The following is a 21,258-nucleotide window of genomic DNA, read 5'->3' as shown; positions in this document are numbered from 1 at the left end:
TCAAACTGATCCATGCAACTCTTCATCACTGGAATCTTATAGACTCGCATAGTACTTCTAATAGAAGTCAACTATCCCTTTACTAATTTCTCTCTTTCATGAGAAATCACAAGGCTTAGTCTTTCCCTCCTTTCTCTAATATAGAGAAGACTCCAGACACATCCATGTTCCGATCACAACAAGTAGTCATCAACTACTTCACTCAAACATCGGAACCTTGATCTGCCTCTGTCGTTTTTGACATGCAAACTTGGAGGTTTGTACAACCTTCTCAACATCCTTGTCACATTTAGTTGATAGGATCCATCAATCCATCCATAATCAATCTACATACATCTTTTTGGAGAATGTCCATCGCAATCTCTATTCCAACAAGTCTTTTCACTATGACTTCATCCCACAAATCTGACAAGGGTGAAGATCCCAACATTTATCTACTCTGTCCTTGCCTACTACAATGGGAACATGAAATGCAATCCTTACTCTTAACATCTTTATTTGAACCTGCAGTACTGCCAACATCAGACCTCTCACACTTACCAAATCCAAATGAGTTGGATGGGCTCCTTCATACCTTGCCCATGCTTTCTAATCTGCTTCCTTTAAAGCCCATTTTCTGCATAATCTTTAAGCCAATATTATTCTTAAAACATCCATTGTTATCATCATAACAATTTCCATCTATACCTACAGATGTGCACTTACCTTCATCTTTACCCTCCTTACTTGGAAAAGCTTTGTCTATATCATCTGTATTGAATCCACATGGATCACTCGTACCACATACAGCGTCACAAACTGATGACTTTGACTTCAAGATCTCATTATCTTTTTCCAAAAAAATTAACTCCTTACTCAAATCTTCATTCTTCTTTTTAACTTCATCAAACAAGATTGATTTTTCTTTCAACTCATCATTTTCTTTTCTAAATTTCTCTAATTCTTTCTCTAAACTTTCTATTTTGCACAAATATCCATATCTCTCCTTTCCAAAAAAATTGAAATTCTCCACCAATTCTGAATTGCACTTCTCCAATTTTATCAATTCATCATTAAAACAATCCTCACAAATCAAACTCAAATTTCTTTCTTAACCTTCTTTCTAGATTTACCCATTAGAACCAATATTTTTACCCAAAGAATTTACCTTTTAAATCCTTCTTATATGCTTGCCTGAACAATCTCCAAGGTGCCAAATGCACAAACACGATTCTTGACTCTCTTTGATCAAGCGATCTACACCAAATTCTCTTTTAGCTCCCCCTATGACTGGTACATGGGTGATTTTCCTCACTCATTGCTTCAACCAAGGTTTGCGTCTCATTTCTCATCTCTACTCTAACACAATGAGCCCACCAGTGACAACATATCAAATGCCAAGAATTTAATCTTCTACAAGCTCTTCCTTTCAATGATTTGCAACAACATGCAGCTTGAAGCAATCTGTGTCTTCAGACCTTCCATGGATTCATGCTTTTCAAATTTCAATTAATGCTGCACGTTTCTCTCATAAACCTTCTATAACATTCATGTCCAGGATCATTCCTTACAGCTCATAGCAAATGTAGAATCTGAAATGCAGGAACAAAACAGAGAAAAAACAGAGCACTACAAAATTTAACACAAACACAATTTCTTTTATTGATCTTCTATGCTGATCTTTTACATTCTTGCAAGCTATTCTAATCTGAATACAATAGACAGTTTTTGTAGGGGTTATAGCCTCTCAAATATATTGATTTTTCCCTATTTTATTCATACATTTATCATGCATTCAATATGCATTACTCCAGCAATAGTTAACTGGCAGTTCACAATCTGTGGAGATATTAACTCACACTCCATTCTCAATCTTTATCATCTTTAATTAAAATTAATTAAAAAATTCCCTGCATAGAAGGAATAGTGGTGATGGTGAAATCTATGCTGGAACTGTGAGTTCGCGCATCACTTATTTTGAGAATAAAACAAAAGGAGCTCAAAAAAAAAAAAAGGATGTCGGAAGTGTTAAAGTTTGTAGCTGCAATAGAGATCTTTATCTCTCAAAATTTGGACGTTATTACCGTTATTGTCATCTTCAGTTGAAAAGGACTCTTAAATTTAATTTGTAATATTAAATGTAAATGACACGTGTCATTCACATGCATTGAGGCATGAATATTCGAAGAGTTACAATTAATTATAAGAGTTATGAGAATCTCAAGAGACCTTCGATTATAATGTGAAGAGTCTCTCCTAAAGATCTGTATATTGCATCAAGCGATAGGCATTGTACACTTGAACATTTTCATTATCAATAAAGATATATTTTTGTTGTGTGGCTGGGTTTTTCCCTTCATTCTTGAAGGGTTTTCCCAGGATATTTCTGCTGTTTATTGGTTCAGTTTTGTCTTCTTCTTACTGCTGTTTATCTCCATTGATTCCTGGGCTCAAGATTTAACAGAAAGAAAAACCAAAGCACAAAACTTTGACAAAGGAGATATTTGTCATGGGAGAACTCAAGAACACATATGAGCAGAATAATCTGAATAAGATGCACATCAGAATCATATGGAAAGGATTATCAACAACAATTATCCATAGATGAGTAACCAGAGCCAAAAGAGAATCAGGTAATGCTGCATCATCAAAGGTAATGATCCATCTCGCAGCTACAAATCTTCGCCAATATGAATCCTAGTTATTATCAGCTCATTGCTTTCCACATCACGTTGCAAATACTTAATTCATCATGAAACTGTTTTTAAAAAGATTATGTTTAAAAATCAAACATTTATCTGATCTTGACCAGGTAATTATTTCCGAACGAAAATAACATGTTATTATTCAGTGAACCCAGAAGCATGAAATTCAACATATGTACAAGTGGTTGTCTGCAACGAATGAGAATAGCAGTCACTAAAATGAAGGATCTCAAGTCTACCTTATAGAACATTAAAAAACCAACAATTTTAAAATAATACAAGATTTTTTTTCTCTTCAACTATATAAACAAAGATACTAAACCCAAACTAGTGGCATATAGAGACTAAAAAACCCATAAAAGCAGATTCAAATGCCAAAAGAAAGACATTACAGCATTATAACTATTTACGTAAGGACATAGATATATCCCATAAATACCATCTCAAAGTATTCGCTTTTTGTAGATAAATTTACTGAAAATTAGGGAATAGAGATCTCATACCTCCTGAATGTCACCAACATAAATCCGATCCCCATATGTGTGAATGGATACAATGGTATTAGGAAAATTCTTATTCTCACATTTCCGAAGTAATTTCCTTTTGCCCAAATCATAAATTCTCAGCACCTGCCCAATTCCAACCAATAGACGGCCTTGAAATTGACTTAATGCCAGTGGAACTCCATCAACCGGTGTTTTGTGCAGAAGTTCAAGTGATTTGCCATCATCCACAAATTTGTAGAGATGAATAAATCCACCTGAACAATTCTTTTTGGGCCAAAATTCTAAATCTTTTGCAGTTCCAATGGCAACAAGAGTGCCATGTTCTTTGTCATGGAAGTTAACAGAACAAATGCTAAATGCAGCTTCATTATCCTGCAGGGTCAAGATGCATGTTGTTTCACCAGATTTAGGATCCAAAACCCTGATGCAAGATGCCCATTTCTTTGACTCTGCTTTTGGGTAACCATACTGTTCATCGGGTAAAGGATCTTCCTTCTCTACATCATCCCCATTCTGTTGTTCAATCTCCATGTTCCCATTCTCCCCTAATCCAGCAGCTTCTAGGCATTCCTTTTTGGCAGCTTCACGTTCCTCTGCAGTAAATGCCCCCTGGTCACTTTCAATAATTATTAAAGATTTATGTTTAGGATGTAAAATGAACTTTCTTGGTGTATATCTCAGCGGCATGACAGTCTCGTTGAAAGTTTCTCCCAACCTTTCAATTGTAAAAACTCTCAATGCATCTCCAGCAACTGCGACCACACCTTCAGCACACTGATCAGAAGAAAAAGAAGCTGCATATTCCAGAGTTTCATAAGAAAGAGGAGTCAAAAGAAAGTGCCCTTGATGAATATAACCTAACCAAGGCCTGCTTGAAAGACAAAGCATTGCTCGACGACCCCTGACAATAGCGGAAAAAAGTTTTGGAGCTCTCAAACCCAAGAATCTTGTACGGGTGTCTGAAAGTTGCCCAGTGACCATATCCACTTCAGTCCTAAGAAGAACACCATTCTGCAGACCGGCATTCAGAAACACACTAGCTGGATGATCAGCACCATCCTCACCACCAACAGATGCTTGAACCTCCAGCAAAAGTAGAGATTCTGGTGGAGAACTTACAGCCTGCACACTTAAAATCTGCATACAGTCATCAGGATCTAAAGACAATATGCGTACTGTGCTGTCATATGATCCTACTGCCAAAAATCTTGACCTCTGTCTGCCTTCAGGAACTGGAGCAATATCTAAACAAGCTACATCTCCTGACATTTCACGTTTCTCAACCTCCATTAGTTGCCCTGTCATATCCATCTCAAAATAAATAAGTTCTCCCCCACTAAGAGCAATTACAACTTGCAATCTGTTACAGCCCACTTTTACTATTGTCTTTTTCCCTGGGGTCTTCCATTCATTTATACGTGAATCTGCCCTAATATGCCGAATTCCATTAGGATGCACTTGCATTAAGGAATCCTCTGCTAGAAGAGATACAGCCAGTGAAGGAGTAGTATCAAGAAATCCACTGTCACTAACTTCCTCTACTGTTTCACCAATAGACAGCACCAGAGTGGCATTGGCAAATGAGACAACAATGTATGCATCAAACTCGTCGTTCACACTCTTTTTAACTGTCCAAACAGCACTGGGAATGCCCGGTAACTGTGAGACGGCCATTTCAGTAACCGCAAGACCGGGTCTTAATATCCTCAAAGAGGAACGCGGACCCCTCCCACAGAGAGCAAAAACCTGTGGGGTTTCTTCCTCGAAGAGATTGACAACTTTTGTGTCCATTATTGGCATGAGGCTCTCTATGTCATCAATCTTAACAAGGTTCTTCAGACCCCTAGGCTGAAAAAAGACAGGCTGGAATCCCTCTTCTGTTTCCATGAGTGTTGCAGAAGATGACTCAACATCCGCATCATCCCCTATTCCCTGGAACTGATAGAGGGCCTGATTTCCGAATTCTGAAGCAGCAAAGAGAAAACCAGACTTAAGCACACACATTGCTGAAGTTACAGGAATTGTATCAAAATATTTTATCTTCAATTCACTGACCTGAAAGGAAACTTTTATCAGGTTTGGCTTTACATCTTTAAAATATCAGTAAATCTATTAAACTATTAAAAAGCTATGCATACAGCACATTCAAATGACAAAACTCGACAAGATAACATCCATGGACTGCATAAAGGCAGAGATAAGTGAACAAATGAGAGATAGATTAAAGATTTTTAATATTTTCCAAATCACTAGCTCATTAGTTTTCACAGTTTACCTGATCATTATCATGTTCTAGAGTAACTTTGAAAATGTCTCCGTACTCAGTCTGCAGCAAGAAGAAGAACATTGACTTTTGTTTGTGGGTTGCAGCGGATACTATCAACACACCACGCTCAGCTGGCAAATCTACTCTCCTTGGAATAACTGCGCGTACATCTGGGTGCCCATGGTTCTTATAGATAACAAAATTCTCTGCACAAACAAGAATCCCACTAGGACCATCCGCACCTCCTGGTACAGTGACAAGCATATTTGCACCATTATCAATGGGCTCCGACCATTTGCGGGCGACGTGGTTGAGGCCAAGATCAAGCTCATAAAAAGTCAAATGCTTCTGCGCTTCATTTGCTGCTAATCCAGTAGAATCCTGGTCAGCTTCAGAATAATCGAGCTCTATTGCAGCAAAAACAGGGTTGTCAAAACCACAATCAACACCAGATATAGAGTACACTATTGTGTGAGATTTGTGAGCTTCTAAGGGTGAAGAAATGGTAAGCCTGGCAGCATTATCCCGGTTCAAGACATAAACAAGTTTTTGTTTCTCACATGCACCAATCATAACAGCACGACCCTTTGGATCCACCGCTAGATACTGACCAGGGACTATTCTCCTGCATCCTGACTTGCCAAAAGTCTCTTGGTGAACCTTCTCAAAAACATTCTTTTCTTTGTTGTATTCAAGTATCACAATCCTTCCAGAATCAGACCCAACAACGATGTAATCTTTATGTGAACCTATAAGCCGGAATTGCTGCAGTGACCGAACAGCGCCGAAGATTTCAACAGAAAGAATTGTCTGTAGTTTTCCATTATCATCCGGCCGTAACAAGTCCAGCACTTTTCCTCGGGCTACCACAATTTCCTGAGTTTTTCCACCCATAAAGTTGCCATAGGTTGCACAAACCACACCTGTGGCTTGCTGCAGCGTTAAATTGTAGAGAAACATTGTTAACCCACCCTCTCAAAGATGAAAGGGATACTCCGCTGCCTCTAAAGTTCCAGAATGAGACGCTTCTAATGGAAAGCCCTCGACTGAAGCCCTAGCATGTTAGCGAACCCAGGCGCGTGGGTTCTGCTTTGATGACCCGATATCCAGATATTGGTGTTTTCCTTGACACTTTAAATCTGTCCTCAGACACACAACACAGTAGCAATCAATACCTTATGCAATCAAAACCTTATACTCAATATATTTTAAAGAAAATAACTCTACAAATATTTGAAGCTCTAAAATAGCAATTCCCAAAATATATTCTATACTAGTTTGGGTGCGTCAAATAGGAATTACAAATTGAAATATGTATGTCAATTTGGCCTTCAAAATGGGCATTAGGTTATTCTATCTAAATAGATGGAATTAGAATACATATTCCTTTTTCATAAAATATAATTTGTCGAGTCTGTGAAATTGATCTGTGTTCAAGACTTGGCGCTAAACAAAAAAATTCTTCTCATCTGTGCACACTCCATTTCAGGGTTTTTGGGTCTTCATTCTCGTCCCAAGTATGAAATCATCCCTTTGCTTTGGTATGCTATGTGGATTTTGGTCATTTGTGTTGATTTGCCATTCTTTTACAGGCAAAGTTGTTGTTCCCATAGGTACCCTAAAAACTCATTTTATCCTATGTTGTTGTTCCATTGCAGAGACATCATTCTACTCTCTCCCCTGCATTGTAATTATTTACATCATCATTTCTTTGTCATTTTACTCGTTTGATTCAGATTGTTGTAACTTTTTTTTCTCTTCGTTCTCCACCCTTTTAGTAATCGCGTTTTTGAACTCCTGGAGATGATGTAATTGCAATTGATGTCAATGCTCTATCTGCTACCTTGTCCTTGTTTGCCTCCAACTATTTTTTTTTTATGGCTCCCCTACAACAAAAATCCTTGAACCTTCCTTTGTAGAAGTCGGCCCCAAGTTTAACACATTTTCTTGGCCCTACCCCACTTTGAAGACCTTGTTGAATATTCGTGCAGCCTTCCTAAATATCTGTTTTGGCCCCATTTTCTTTGTTCTTGGATTTCAGATTGAAGTGAATCTATGTTGGTGAATGAAAATCTGGGGTTTATAAAGAGCTAGGTAAGGCCCTAAAAACATTTTCTGAGTCCAGAAAAAACATTGCACTAAAGACTAGCTATAGTAGATGACATCATATTATAAATTACCCTGACTGTAGTGCCTCTCCCATTTGACTTTTGTAAGTCGTCCTGATGGATGCAACCTTGCTGATCTTTTGTTGTGATGGGATCTTGATTGTGACCCTGAGTGGTCTACACCATTGAGGTGTTTGGATTTATGTTTCTGTATCAGTTGCCTTATTTATGCTTTTGACTGATCTTTGAGATTATGATGTGATTTTTGGTTCACTGAGGTTTGTGCCAGTGGTTACCAGGATCGATGTGGTATCATGAGGTTGTTCCATGATTACCCTAAGATGTGTGCAGAGATTGCACTGTGTACTATTACCATGCTACACTGGACTGGGTTCCTGTAGCGATGGTTAGTCATGTTTATGACTGTGTTTGCTTATGTGTTTTAAATGTCTTTTTAATGCAGAGTAATCAATCATTATTAAATGCTTAAGTAATTAGAATGGATTGTTCATGTTGGATTCTTTGGTTATGTGTTGTAGACATTTACCTTGTTATATTTCTGATTAGAGAGATATTTGTTACTCATGTGATGTTTTACATTTGAGATGACCTGAGGGTCAAATGTTACTCTTTGATTCCAGTATCATAGACATTAGACTACTATGCTGTTTAGTTAATCATATTGCATGATGATGCTATTTTGAGATGACAGTGTGTTTTGTGATGTTATCTAGTTATCTGGTATTTGGACATACCTCTGATTATGTTATGTGATGGATTTAATGCTATGGTTATTTACTTCATTCCTGCGTTGTTATGCTTTATGCGAACGTGAGTGATGTAAATAGATTATTTTAATATAATTAATTAAATGGCTAAATTAGGTGATTTAATGCATTTATTGCTTCGACTATGTTATTATATGCAATTGCACTTGATCGTGTTGTTTAGCGTGCAGGATTTATATCCCTGGCAGTGGCACATGGAGTTAGTGATTTAGCCTTTCATATTTTTCCCAATGTCGTCCTTGTATGGTCGACGTATCCTTAATTAAATGTTTGAATTAAACCTTTCGGTGATTATTAAATCCGAACTCATTTGCATTATGTGATTAGACCAGTAAGCGTGTCAGTGCATTTAGAGGTTCGCATTGTCGCGAAAGTTGTTAAGGAGATTTATGTGTTTTTGGATTTTCGAGCTTTTTAAATTGATTTATTTTAATTTCTGGCAGCTTTGCCATAGATGAATTCCTGTTTATAGGAATAGCCTGTTTTCGTTTGGGTCGATTTGGGGTTTAACTGGATTGGCTGGTTAAATGCCCTAATCGACTATTCACCCAAAAAGTGAATAAATATCCAAAAAGGAATTTAATTCCTCACTTCTCACTTTTGAATTGGAAAGTTGGAGAGTAAAACCCAAAATCCTCTTCATGAGGATTTACTGTTTTGTTCGTTGTGGGAGCTACGGGCGTGGGATCGTCGCGAGGTTGGGCTCGTTGGATCCAGCTCGGAGAAACCTTGGATTGCCGCGATTTTCAGCTACTTCTGCAGGATATTTATTTTATGGTTCAGATTCCCGTTTTGCCCTTTTGGCTGTGAGGTAGGGCTTTCCCGTTTTATTGGTTCTGCTCCGTTTCTGCTTCTGTTTTTGGTAGCCGTTTGTTTGGAGGCTGAGAACTAGTGTTCCCCTCCGTTTTTGTATGCTAGTTCTACCCGGTTGGGCGGGTATGAACGTTTCTCTTTTTTTGAGATGAGGGTTTGGGATTTTACGCCGTTATGCTGGCCGTTTTTGCATACGGTGTCCGATTTCATTTATTTAATTTTGGGAATTGCTATTTTAGAGCTTCAAATATTTGTAGAGTTATTTTCTTTAAAATATATTGAGTATAAGGTTCTGATTGCATAAGGTATTGATTGCTACTGTGTTGTGTGTCTGAGGACAGATTTAAAGTGTCAAGGAAAACACCGATATCTGGATATCGGTGTTTTCCTTGACACTTTAAATCTGTCCTCAGACACACAACACAGTAGCAATCAATACCTTATGCAATCAGAACCTTATACTCAATATATTTTAAAGAAAATAACTCTACAAATATTTGAAGCTCTAAAATAGCAATTCCCAAAATATATTCTATACTAGTTTGGGTGCGTCAAATAGGAATTACAAATTGAAATATGTATGTCAATTTGGCCTTCAAAATGGGCATTAGGTTATTCTATCTAAATAGATGGAATTAGAATACATATTCCTTTTTCATAAAATATAATTTGTCGAGTCTGTGAAATTGATCTGTGTTCAAGACTTGGCGCTAAACAAAAAAATTCTTCTCATTTGTGCACACTCCATTTCAGGGTTTTTGGGTCTTCATTCTCGTCCCAAGTATGAAATCATCCCTTTGCTTTGGTATGCTATGTGGATTTTGGTCATTTGTGTTGATTTGCCATTCTTTTACAGGCAAAGTTGTTGTTCCCATAGGTACCCTAAAAACTCATTTTATCCTATGTTGTTGTTCCATAGCAGAGACATCATTCTACTCTCTCCCCTGCATTGTAATTATTTACATCATCATTTCTTTGTCATTTTACTCGTTTGATTCAGATTGTTGTAACTTTTTTTTCTCTTCGTTCTCCACCCTTTTAGTAATCGCGTTTTTGAACTCCTGGAGATGATGTAATTGCAATTGATGTCAATGCTCTATCTGCTACCTTGTCCTTGTTTGCCTCCAACTATTTTTTTTTTATGGCTCCCCTGCAACAAAAATCCTTGAACCTTCCTTTGTAGAAGTCGGCCCCAAGTTTAACACATTTTCTTGGCCCTACCCCACTTTGAAGACCTTGTTGAATATTCGTGCAGCCTTCCTAAATATCTGTTTTGGCCCCATTTTCTTTGTTCTTGGATTTCAGATTGAAGTGAATCTATGTTGGTGAATGAAAATCTGGGGTTTATAAAGAGCTAGGTAAGGCCCTAAAAACATTTTCTGAGTCCAGAAAAAACATTGCACTAAAGACTAGCTATAGTAGATGACATCATATTATAAATTACCCTGACTGTAGTGCCTCTCCCATTTGACTTTTGTAAGTCGTCCTGATGGATGCAACCTTGCTGATCTTTTGTTGTGATGGGATCTTGATTGTGACCCTGAGTGGTCTACACCATTGAGGTGTTTGGATTTATGTTTCTGTATCAGTTGCCTTATTTATGCTTTTGACTGATCTTTGAGATTATGATGTGATTTTTGGTTCACTGAGGTTTGTGCCAGTGGTTACCAGGATCGATGTGGTATCATGAGGTTGTTCCGTGATTACCCTGAGATGTGTGCAGAGATTGCACTGTGTACTATTACCATGCTACACTGGACTGGGTTCCTGTAGCGATGGTTAGTCATGTTTATGACTGTGTTTGCTTATGTGTTTTAAATGCCTTTTTAATGCAGAGTAATCAATCATTATTAAATGCTTAAGTAATTAGAATGGATTGTTCATGTTGGATTCTTTGGTTATGTGTTGTAGACATTTACCTTGTTATATTTCTGATTAGAGAGATATTTGTTACTCATGTGATGTTTTACATTTGAGATGACCTGAGGGTCAAATGTTACTCTTTGATTCCAGTATCATAGACATTAGACTACTATGCTGTTTAGTTAATCATATTGCATGATGATGTTATTTTGAGATGACAGTGTGTTTTGTGATGTTATCTAGTTATCTGGTATTTGGACATACCTCTGATTATGTTATGTGATGGATTTAATGCTATGGTTATTTACTTCATTCCTGCGTTGTTATGCTTTATGCGAACGTGAGTGATGTAAATAGATTATTTTAATATAATTAATTAAATGGCTAAATTAGGTGATTTATTGCTTCGGCTATGTTATTATATGCAATTGCACTTGATCGTGTTGTTTAGCATGCAGGATTTATATCCCTGGCAGTGGCACATGGAGTTAGTGATTTAGCCTTTCATATTTTTCCCAATGTCGTCCTTGTATGGTCGACGTATCCTTAATTAAATGTTTGAATTAAACCTTTCGGTGATTATTAAATCCGAACTCATTTGCATTATGTGATTAGACCAGTAAGCGTGTCTGTGCATTTAGAGGTTCGCATTGTTGCGAAAGTTGTTAAGGAGATTTATGTGTTTTTGGATTTTCGGGCTTTTTAAATTGATTTATTTTAATTTCTGGCAGCTTTGCCATAGATGAATTCCTATTTATAGGAATAGCCTGTTTTCGTTTGGGTCGATTTGGGGTTTAACTGGATTGGCTGGTTAAATGCCCTAATCGACTATTCACCCAAAAAGTGAATAAATATCCAAAAAGGAATTTAATTCCTCACTTCTCACTTTTGAATTGGAAAGTTGGAGAGTAAAACCCAAAATCCTCTTCATGAGGATTTACTGTTTTGTTCGTTGTGGGAGCTACGGGCGTGGGATCGTCGCGAGGTTGGGCTCGTTGGATCCAGCTCGGAGAAACCTTGGATTGCCGCAATTTTCAGCTACTTCTGCGGGATATTTATTTTATGGTTCAGATTCTCGTTTTGCCCTTTTGGCTGTGAGGTAGGGCTTTCCCGTTTTATTGGTTCTGCTCCGTTTCTGCTTCTGTTTTTGGTAGCCGTTTGTTTGGAGGCTGAGAACTAGTGTTCCCCTCCGTTTCTGTATGCTAGTTCTACCCGGTTGGGTGGGTATGAACGTTTCTCTTTTTTTGAGATGAGGGTTTGGGATTTTACACCATTATGCTGGCCATTTTTGCATACGGTGTCCGATTTCATTTATTTTTGGATTTTTGGGGTTTTTGAACCCAAAGGCCAAATTGGGTTTAATTTTGAAGTTTTCCAAATTTTTGGGGTTTTTACCTCGTTTTGTGTGCCACCCTGTTTTCTCGAGTTTTCTTGGCACAATGTGGGTCGTGGACCTTAATGATCCGCTTGGATATTAGTCATACCACTTTAGCACTTTTATGTTGCATTGGGATGCGTGTTGCATCCGTACTCCCGATGTTGTGTTCGGTTGAGTGATTTTATACCTGGTGTTATTATTTCTTTTAGACCTTTGCTTTTGTTTCGTGAACGCTAGGATTCGCGTAGAATCCATACTCTCGGATTGAGGCCGGTTGAGTGAGTTCACGATGTTTGGTCTTGTTACATCATTGGGATTCTTGTAGAATCCATACTCTCGGATTGAGGTCGGTTGAGTGATTTCATGATGTATGATATTATTGGCTTTGGGATTCGTGTAGAATCCATCCTTCCCGTGTTGCTTTCAGTTGGGTGTTTTCTTTGCATTGTGCTCTCATTCCTGTCCTTGTGTTATGATCTTCGTGATGGTGGTGCGCCACACACGAGTACGTGCGCGTACGTTTATCGGGGGACTTGCGAGTCTCGACCTTCCATGTCTTTTCTGGAAGTTTTGATCATTAGGGTTGGGTTGGGAATTTGCATGCCTACGGGCACTCATCGTTGGATGAGCATGGGTAGGGTAGGGTAGCATCTGGAGGGGGCTTCTATCTCGCAGCTCGGCGTATGGTGCCGGAGGTTGACGGAGGATAAGAAGTTTTAAGTAAGTGATAACTAAATAAAATTGTGAGAGTTAATAAAACTAAAGATAATGAAAAGATCTACATTTGTGTGATGGTTCCAAGGGAGTCCCTTGAGAGTGTTGCCACACGTGATCCGAGCTTGGGCTTTTGGATGCCAAGCGACTCTCCAGGATGTCAGCCCCTACTTAGTAGCCTATTGAGATGTCTGACCAGGACCTGTAGTTATGTATTGTCTATGTCTTGGATTCAGTCATCATACTGCTTGGCATGTGTGTTAGCCATGGTTGTTGTTTTGTGTGTGTGTGGTTGGATCATTATCTCCATCAGCATGGTGTGTGTGGACCTACGAGTGCCACATGGTTGGGAGGCGTAGCTACCTTCACCACTGCTAGGGATCGGTGTTCAGAGATGATCTTTGTCCTAGTGCGACTGTTGCTGGATGTTTTCACTTGGTACTTCGGGTTTTGGAGTATGCTTCCTTGTGATTTATGCTTTCATTGGGATGCTTGTATATCATGTTTAGATGATGTTATTTTATTTGGCGCATTCCCTCATTATGATGTTTAGCATATGATTAGATGATGTGATTTGCTTTAGTAGTATATATGTTGCTTACTGCTGTTTAGCATGTGATAGGTGATGTTATCTACTGTAGGATTATCTTATGCGTTATCACTAGCATGTTAGATTTTCTTATGCTGTTATTATTGCATTTTTTTTAGTAGTGACGTCCCTATTACGACAGTACCGACGATTTGGTCGGTGGCTTCGGGGGATGGCTAGGACCCACGATGGTCTTATGATGCTATTGACGGTTGGGAGGAACCGCGCATTTATTTGGTTGTTTAGTTCTGAAATGTATTTTGTTCATTGCGATGTTTATTTCAGTATGTGCTTTGCTTTTATGTTTTAGATGGTTAGATGTTCCTCTTTCCTTGCTATTAGTGCTCTCGAGTGTTCATTCCTCGATTTACGTGGATCCGGTACTCCCCGGTTTGGAGGTTTCCTTGTTTGTTTAGCTTTTTGTTTGTGTTTTGTATCGCGCTAATTTGTTTCCTTGCGCGAGACTGTTTTCTCCTCGCGCGAGACTGTTTCTTCCTCGCGCGAAAGAATACACTTCCCGCGCGAGAATGTAAATCTTCGAATGGCGCATAGGAATCCTCGCGCGAGAATGTGAATTCTCGCGCAAAGCGGTGAAAGATCTCGCGCGAAACTCGAGACCAGTTTTCTTTCTCGCGCGAGAAACAAGGGCTATCTAGGCTTGTCGGATGAAAGTTCGGAAGTTGGTTTTGGACACCCTTTTGGTTTTTACACCTTCCTGGTTCAAAACAGATTTCCTAGGGGTTTAAAATATATCGTTTAAGTATAAGGACAACTTATACTTAAGATATATTTTACTATATGCGACAAATCATTTGAGATAGGTTTCAGACCTCTCAGAGATAAGTTATGGATTCTAGGAAATTTCAAGGCTTCAAAAATCCAGACTTAGCCAATTTTCAGGGCTTCAGGATTTCAGGCTTAGCCAAATTTCGGGATTCTGCATTTTACCCCCAGCTTGGTGTTTTGTTGATGAGTGGTTGTTTCTTGTGCCCTCATCATGTGCGTTGGCTTTGTTTGTGTGTGTTAGTTTGGTAGTGGCGTTCGGAGATTCGTTGGTTGCCGGGATTGTGTTGAAGTCTTCCGTTGTGATCTTTTTGATCCCTGTATGATGTTGTCTTGTGCATTCATACTTGTAAAAAAAAAAAAAAAAATCTTGGCTTGATTTGAATCCTTGTTTCCAAGGATCTCTGGGCGGGGCATTACACTGACCATGAAAGAGTAACAATATTATTCCAATACGTTGGGAAAACTTAATATTTTGGTTTATCTATTAGATCATAAAGTCATTCAATTTATTTGTCAAGGTTACCAAGGCAAATCCATGGGTAATAAAATTGCCAAGTAGTTCCTTTTTGGACAATGGAGGTACACAACTACTAGTTTCTTTTTTAGAGTACTATTGATTTGGTCAAGTGTTGACATTTTCATTTCACTAGTTATTTTGAGCAAACTCATTCATTGCACTTAAAATTGTAAAACAAATTCCTTCCTAATTACAACATGAGAATGAATCTTATTGTATAGATGCAACTCATTCTCACTTAAAATTTCTCCATGCATAGTAAGAAGGAATACATTGAAAATGAGTTAGAAATGCATAAATAGGATACAAATGAGTAGCTGTGATTTGGGACAAATTATGACATCTGAAAATATGATGTGAAAATATATAGAGATATTACCAAGGGACAATCATATAAATGTGGAGAAAAGAGTCCCCAATCAAAAATGTGTTGCAATTATCACAAATATGTATCCTAAGCTTTAAAACGTTCACATTAATAAAAAAAATATTGGCTAGACCACCATCCTTATATGAACTTGCACAAACTATTGTAACTAGTATGGTAATCCTGGGACATATGTCTATAATAGATAAGTAAGAAATTGGCCAACATAGGTGGAATAATTGTGTTGATTTGAACGTTTGGAATTACTCTAATAAAAAACTTACGAGCAAATTCCAAGGCATAGTCTGTCAAGGCAAACACTATAAGCCATTCAAAAGTTTCTACACAGATGAAATATTTTAACAAATTGCTTTGTCTATATATATATATATATATATATATATATATATATATATATATATATAGTGGCAATACGAATGTGAGTAAACCCCATCAATCTATAAACCCTTTCAAAGACCTCCCCAAATTAATATGTGTGCATGAGTAATTACTATGTGTTCAAGCTACAAAAATAAGGGAACACGATTTGAAGAAAAGAAAAGGCAACTCCTAAAAACAAGGGAACTCCTAAAAACTATATAGGCCAACAAGCGTGATGCGAAGAAAAGAAAATGCAAGATGCTAAAAATATTTTGTCTCAGAGATTAGCTACACTTGAAGAGATTGGCATTGGTAACTTGCATGCCAAATGTTGAAGCATAGAAGATAAATGGTATGCAAATTGTTTGGTAGAATGTTTGATAATGCAAATATTAAAGAAATGCTCAAAATGAACATTCATCAAACATAAGAAGTGTAAGCATTGATATACTTGCACACAAATGTTAATGCAGAGAAGAGGATGGTGTACAAAAATTGTTTGATAGAATACCTAATGATGCAAATAAGAAAGATACACATGAAATGGACATTCATCAAACATACAGAGTTTAAGCACTGACACAAAGGCCTGCAAATTTTGAAGCATAGAAAAAGAAAGGGTTGCACAAGTTGTTTGATAGAATGCCCAGTAATGGAAAAATGCAATGTAATGATTCCACGATATGTAGGAATTAAAATTATTAAATTAAATACAATGATTTCATGATATGCACGATTGGAAACATGAAAATTCTTACTCTCAACTTGATGGCTAAAACAAACATAAAATGGTTTCCTACTAGCAACGTTGATAATATACAAACATCATATACACTGAAGTAAATCACTCGACTCTCATATTGGACAAGTAGAAAATACTTCCAAACTTGATAATAAGCTCAAAACATGGTACCATTTTTGTAGCTAAAATATTTTATATAGCTTATAGTCTTGGCCCTAACATAATAAACAAGGTAATTGAAGTCCCATGAATCTAAGAATGGGATTAGATGCTTAAACAAGAGTCAAATGTTGCCTAAGTGCTAGAATCACCAAAACTTTATAATTGTGATCAAAACTCTATATCAAAATGTATCAATGGTTTATCTTTCTAAATAATGTTTATAATGAAATGTGCCTTGTATATGGTTTTAGATTACCCTCAACAAGTAGTATTAACAATGATTCATATAGACATTTCATGTATTTGCACACCCCATTAAATAAGTGTAGATAACGGTGGTTTGTTGTCTCGTGTGCCTATCTCATTTATTGTAAATGCACACTTTACTAAGTAAGTGTCTAAATATTTCTTTCCACTTGCTTACCTCAAGCACAGTCCACTGCACAAGTGAAGATTTTGTTCTCACTGTCATCTTTTGTATTCCCTTTAAATTCCATGCATCAAGCACAGTCCAACAAACAAATGTTGAAGCATAGAAGATAAATGGTATGCAAATTGTTTGGCAGAATGTTTGATAATGCAAATATTAAAGAAATTCTCAAAATGAACATTCATCAAACAGAAGAAGTGTAAGCATTGATATACTTGCACACAAATGTTAATGCAGAGAAGAGGATGGTGTACAAAAATTGTTTGATAGAATGCCTAATAATGCAAATAAGAAAGATACACATAAAATGGACATTCATCAAACATACGAAGTTTAAGCATTGACACAAAGGCCTACAAATTTTGAAGCATAGAAAGAGAAAGGGTTGCACAAGTTGTTTGATAGAATGCCCAGTAATGGAAAAATGCAATGCAATGATTCCATGATATGGAGGAATTAAAATTATTAAATTAAATATAATGATTTCATGATATGCATGATTGGAAAGATGACAATTCTTACTCTCAACTTGATGGCCAAAACAAACATAAAATGGTTTCCTACTAGCAATGTTGATCATAATTATGTCTTAAATTTATATTGTTGTTACAAAGCTTGAAATGAAATATTAGATCACATCATATACACTGAAGTAAATCACTCGACTCCCATATTGGACAAGTAGAAAATACTTCCAAACTTGATAATAAGCTCAAAACATGTTACCATTTTTGTAGCTAAAATATTTTATATAGCTTATAGTCTTGGCCCTAACATAATAAACCAGGTAATTAAAGTCCCATGAATCTAAGAATGGGATTAGATGCTTAAACAAGAGTCAAAAGTTGCTTAAGTGCTAGAATCACCAAAACTTTATAATCGTGATCAGAACTCTATATCAACATGTATCAGTGGTTTATCTTTCTAAATAATGTTTATAATGTAATGTGCCTTGTATATGGTTTTAGATTATCCTCAATGGTAGTATTGCTAGTGATTCATATAGGCATTTCATGTATTTGCACACCCCATTAAATAAGTGTAGATAACGGTGGTTTGTTGTCTCATGTGCCTATCTCATTTATTGTAAATGCACACTTTACTAAGTGTCTACATATTTCTTTCCACTTGATTACCTCAAGCACGGTCCACTGCATCAGTGAAGATTTTGTTCTCACTGTCATCTTTTGCATTCCCTTTAAATTCCATGCACCAATCACACTCCAACAAACATGTGTAGACCTACTTGACTTTGATGGCTTGTGTGTCTAGTTGATTAAATCATTTCATAATTGGGTGTGGTCCTATACACCACATGCTCTCACCATTCCCATCTCAAGAACTAGGTGATTAGAAAGTGTAAAGAGTGTAGCTTTATTTCAGTAGAAAATTTTCAATAAATTTGGGGTTGTTCTTGCAAGAAAACTTCTAAGTGGCTTATCCAACATAAATCTCAACCCAAACATGGTAGAAATGGTAAAACGATGTAGCAACAATTCAATGTAAAATGATGACAAGTGTTGGGTAAAATTTTTTTGTTTAGTGTTAGGATAAAGATATATATGAAAGTTCTATCTATTTAAAGAAACACAAAAAGTAGGTTCTAAACATGCAAATTAGTAAATAGCAGAAGTTGGCTTGTTGAATATCAAAATCCTTAGGATAAACAAAAACATCAGCAATCCACTCAAAATCTTGATGAATTTCATCAATGATGGTTGGTTAATCTTCTCAATGACACCTAATTATTTTCATTCATTTTAAGAAATTAAAACTGTAAAGAAATTGTACGAAATGATAAAGTAAAGAAAATTGAAATATTGACTAAAATCTTCTTGATTCTTGACAACAATGACAACACCATTTTTCCTCCTTGATCATTCAATAGATCCTGCTAATAATATAGAAGTTATAGGTAGTATTGTTAGGAAGACCATGATATTGTATGTACTTGTTGTTTTGCTTGTCACCCAAGTAGTATTCATAGTAGCATCAACTAAAGATGCAAGAATACATAGACGCGAGCAAAGAAGGGTTGCATGTCCTTTCTATAAATGTATTATATATTCTAATGAGATGGATTTCCATGACCAAGTATGCATGAGAAGAGGAGCTTTCTTGAAATTCACCAATATTCTAAGGGACAAAGGGAGCATTAAAGATACAATAAACATGAAATTGGAAGAACTAGTCATGTTCCCCCATACCCTTGGCCATAATCTACAAATTTGTAAGATTGGCCATAACTTTGGTCACTCAAGAGATAGATAATTGCTACTTCCACAATGTCTTGAAGGCTATCATATAGCTCCATACTAATTACTTTTTGCCCCCTTCTCTAGCTACTACTCTAGAAATTGTTGGGAAGGACCATTTTGATCCATACTTCAAGGTAAATCTCCTATTGAAATGTATCTTATTTCTTCAATCTATTTGAAAATAATATCTCTTATGCTAGGACTAGATTGGAGCAATCGATGGAACCCATGTACCAATGACCATTGATGTGGACAACCAAGCAAAATATCATGAGAAAAGGCAACATGTCACAAAATGTAATGGGTTTTTATTTGTTTGACTACAAGTTTTTGTTAGCATGAATGTTGATGGTATTCCTTTGGGGGAGTATCCTAAGCATTGGAGAGTATTGATATGTTGCATTCATGACTGTGTTTGTCATTGATGTCAACATAGCAGTAAGTTTGTGAAGACTGGTAGAATAGTAGACAGAGATTGTACTTATACTGACAGATTTTTGATGTACAAGTGAAGCGTATTTAAGGACATGTTGTACCTTGTCTCCTAATGATGAGGTTAAATTTGCAAAGTCTAATTTGAAGATTTACAGAAGCTATAAGTGATTTACAGAGAGCAGTGCAGAGACTGAGTGCATGGAAAGTAGTTTTTGATGATCCTATTAAATCTCTAGCAGAGATATAATATGGTGATGTGTTGTCACCTAGTGACAGAAGATAGTCTAATGGTGATGTAAGCAAAATCATAGGTCTTGAAGTCACACATGTGAAGTTTTGTATAAACTATGAGCCGATAGTGCTATTGTAATTGCAAATTAATTAATTATCTTATTATAATTAACTAGGAAAGCCTTAAGGTCAACTCAAGGAATTATTTTGAAGATTGGGTATAAAGGAAACATAGTTTCCTTTTTTGTAACATATGATGAAGTGTGTGTACAAAGTATTGAATGCAAACTGTGAAATGGAGTAGAGTGTTTGGTGAATGTAAGTAAGTAATCCAAGGGATTATTAGATGCAGAGTTTGTGATCTGGTATCAAGATCAGAAGGAGTAAAGGTCTGGCTGACAGGACAAAGGAAGGAAGTACAATTTAAATCTATTATTCTACAAGGAAAATACAAAGATCATTTGGACAGCGGGTTCATTGGTCTTTCCCTTGAATTTTTTTGGACTGTGGGCCCATCTACCTTTTGCAACTCCTAATAGGGATTCAAAGTCTCCTAACAAGGACTGATATGTACTGAATGTTGTTATAGACTCCTAATAGAGTCCATCCTCTAACAAGGAATATTTATATTAGTACATCATCTTATGGGTACCATCATGTTGGTTAACAGTTTGTCCCTCTTGCTAACTTGGCTTTGCCTTGACTCTAAAGCCTAGAATGTGAGGAAACAAAAGGATGTCACCAAAAAATGGGTCGGTGTATGTGTTATATCATTGCCCTCTGAATTATAAGGTGCAACTCCCTTATATGCAAGATATGCAATGAATTGTGTCTTTAATAGATCATTGGGATGGGGGTATGCTCTTAACCTGAGAGCAAAAGAGGATAAACTAGGATGCTCATTACTATAAACACCCCAGGTAGAAATAGATATGGGCAACCTATAACACCCAGTGGAATGGATATCACAAGTTACCTTAAAGCCCTTCTAATACTACTCCTACTTTAATCTAAATTTAGACTAGTCCTACTGAAATGTAATCTAGGGAGAGAGAAGAAGTGCACATGAAAGATATGGAATCCACCTTGATTGATAACCCTCCACTAAAATGGAATCTAGTAAGATATCACCAACTTCAAAATACATTTGTCCTACAATCCCATAGAGACTACTTTACGATGCATGGTTAGCTCAATTGGAGGAGACAATAAACAAAACATTAGAAATGATGATCACAAA

At 36.8% G+C, this 21,258-nt stretch overlaps 1 protein-coding gene across 1 annotated transcript in view; it reads right to left on the bottom strand.

Moving 5' to 3' along the window:
- The window catches only part of LOC149546506 (spliceosome-associated protein 130 A-like), a 44,415-nt gene extending 37,786 nt beyond the window's left edge, over nucleotides 1-6,629 (bottom strand). The window contains exons 1-2 of the mRNA XM_089791228.1: nucleotides 5,466-6,629; nucleotides 3,188-5,245 (exon numbers count right to left, since the gene is read on the bottom strand). Of these exons, the coding sequence (XP_089647354.1) occupies nucleotides 3,188-5,245; nucleotides 5,466-6,416 (3,009 nt within the window). The 5' untranslated portion in view covers nucleotides 6,417-6,629. The remainder of the gene's footprint in view (nucleotides 1-3,187; nucleotides 5,246-5,465) is intronic.
- Nucleotides 6,630-21,258: the final 14,629 nt, after the last annotated feature.

The sequence above is a fragment of the Cupressus sempervirens genome, chromosome 7 (genome assembly GCF_028749045.1).
Source record: "Cupressus sempervirens isolate cs-2001-9-10 chromosome 7, ASM2874904v1, whole genome shotgun sequence".
NCBI lineage: Eukaryota > Viridiplantae > Streptophyta > Pinopsida > Cupressales > Cupressaceae > Cupressus > Cupressus sempervirens.
The sequence above is the reverse complement of the archived record's forward strand: the minus strand, read 5'-3'. Positions and strand labels throughout refer to the sequence as shown.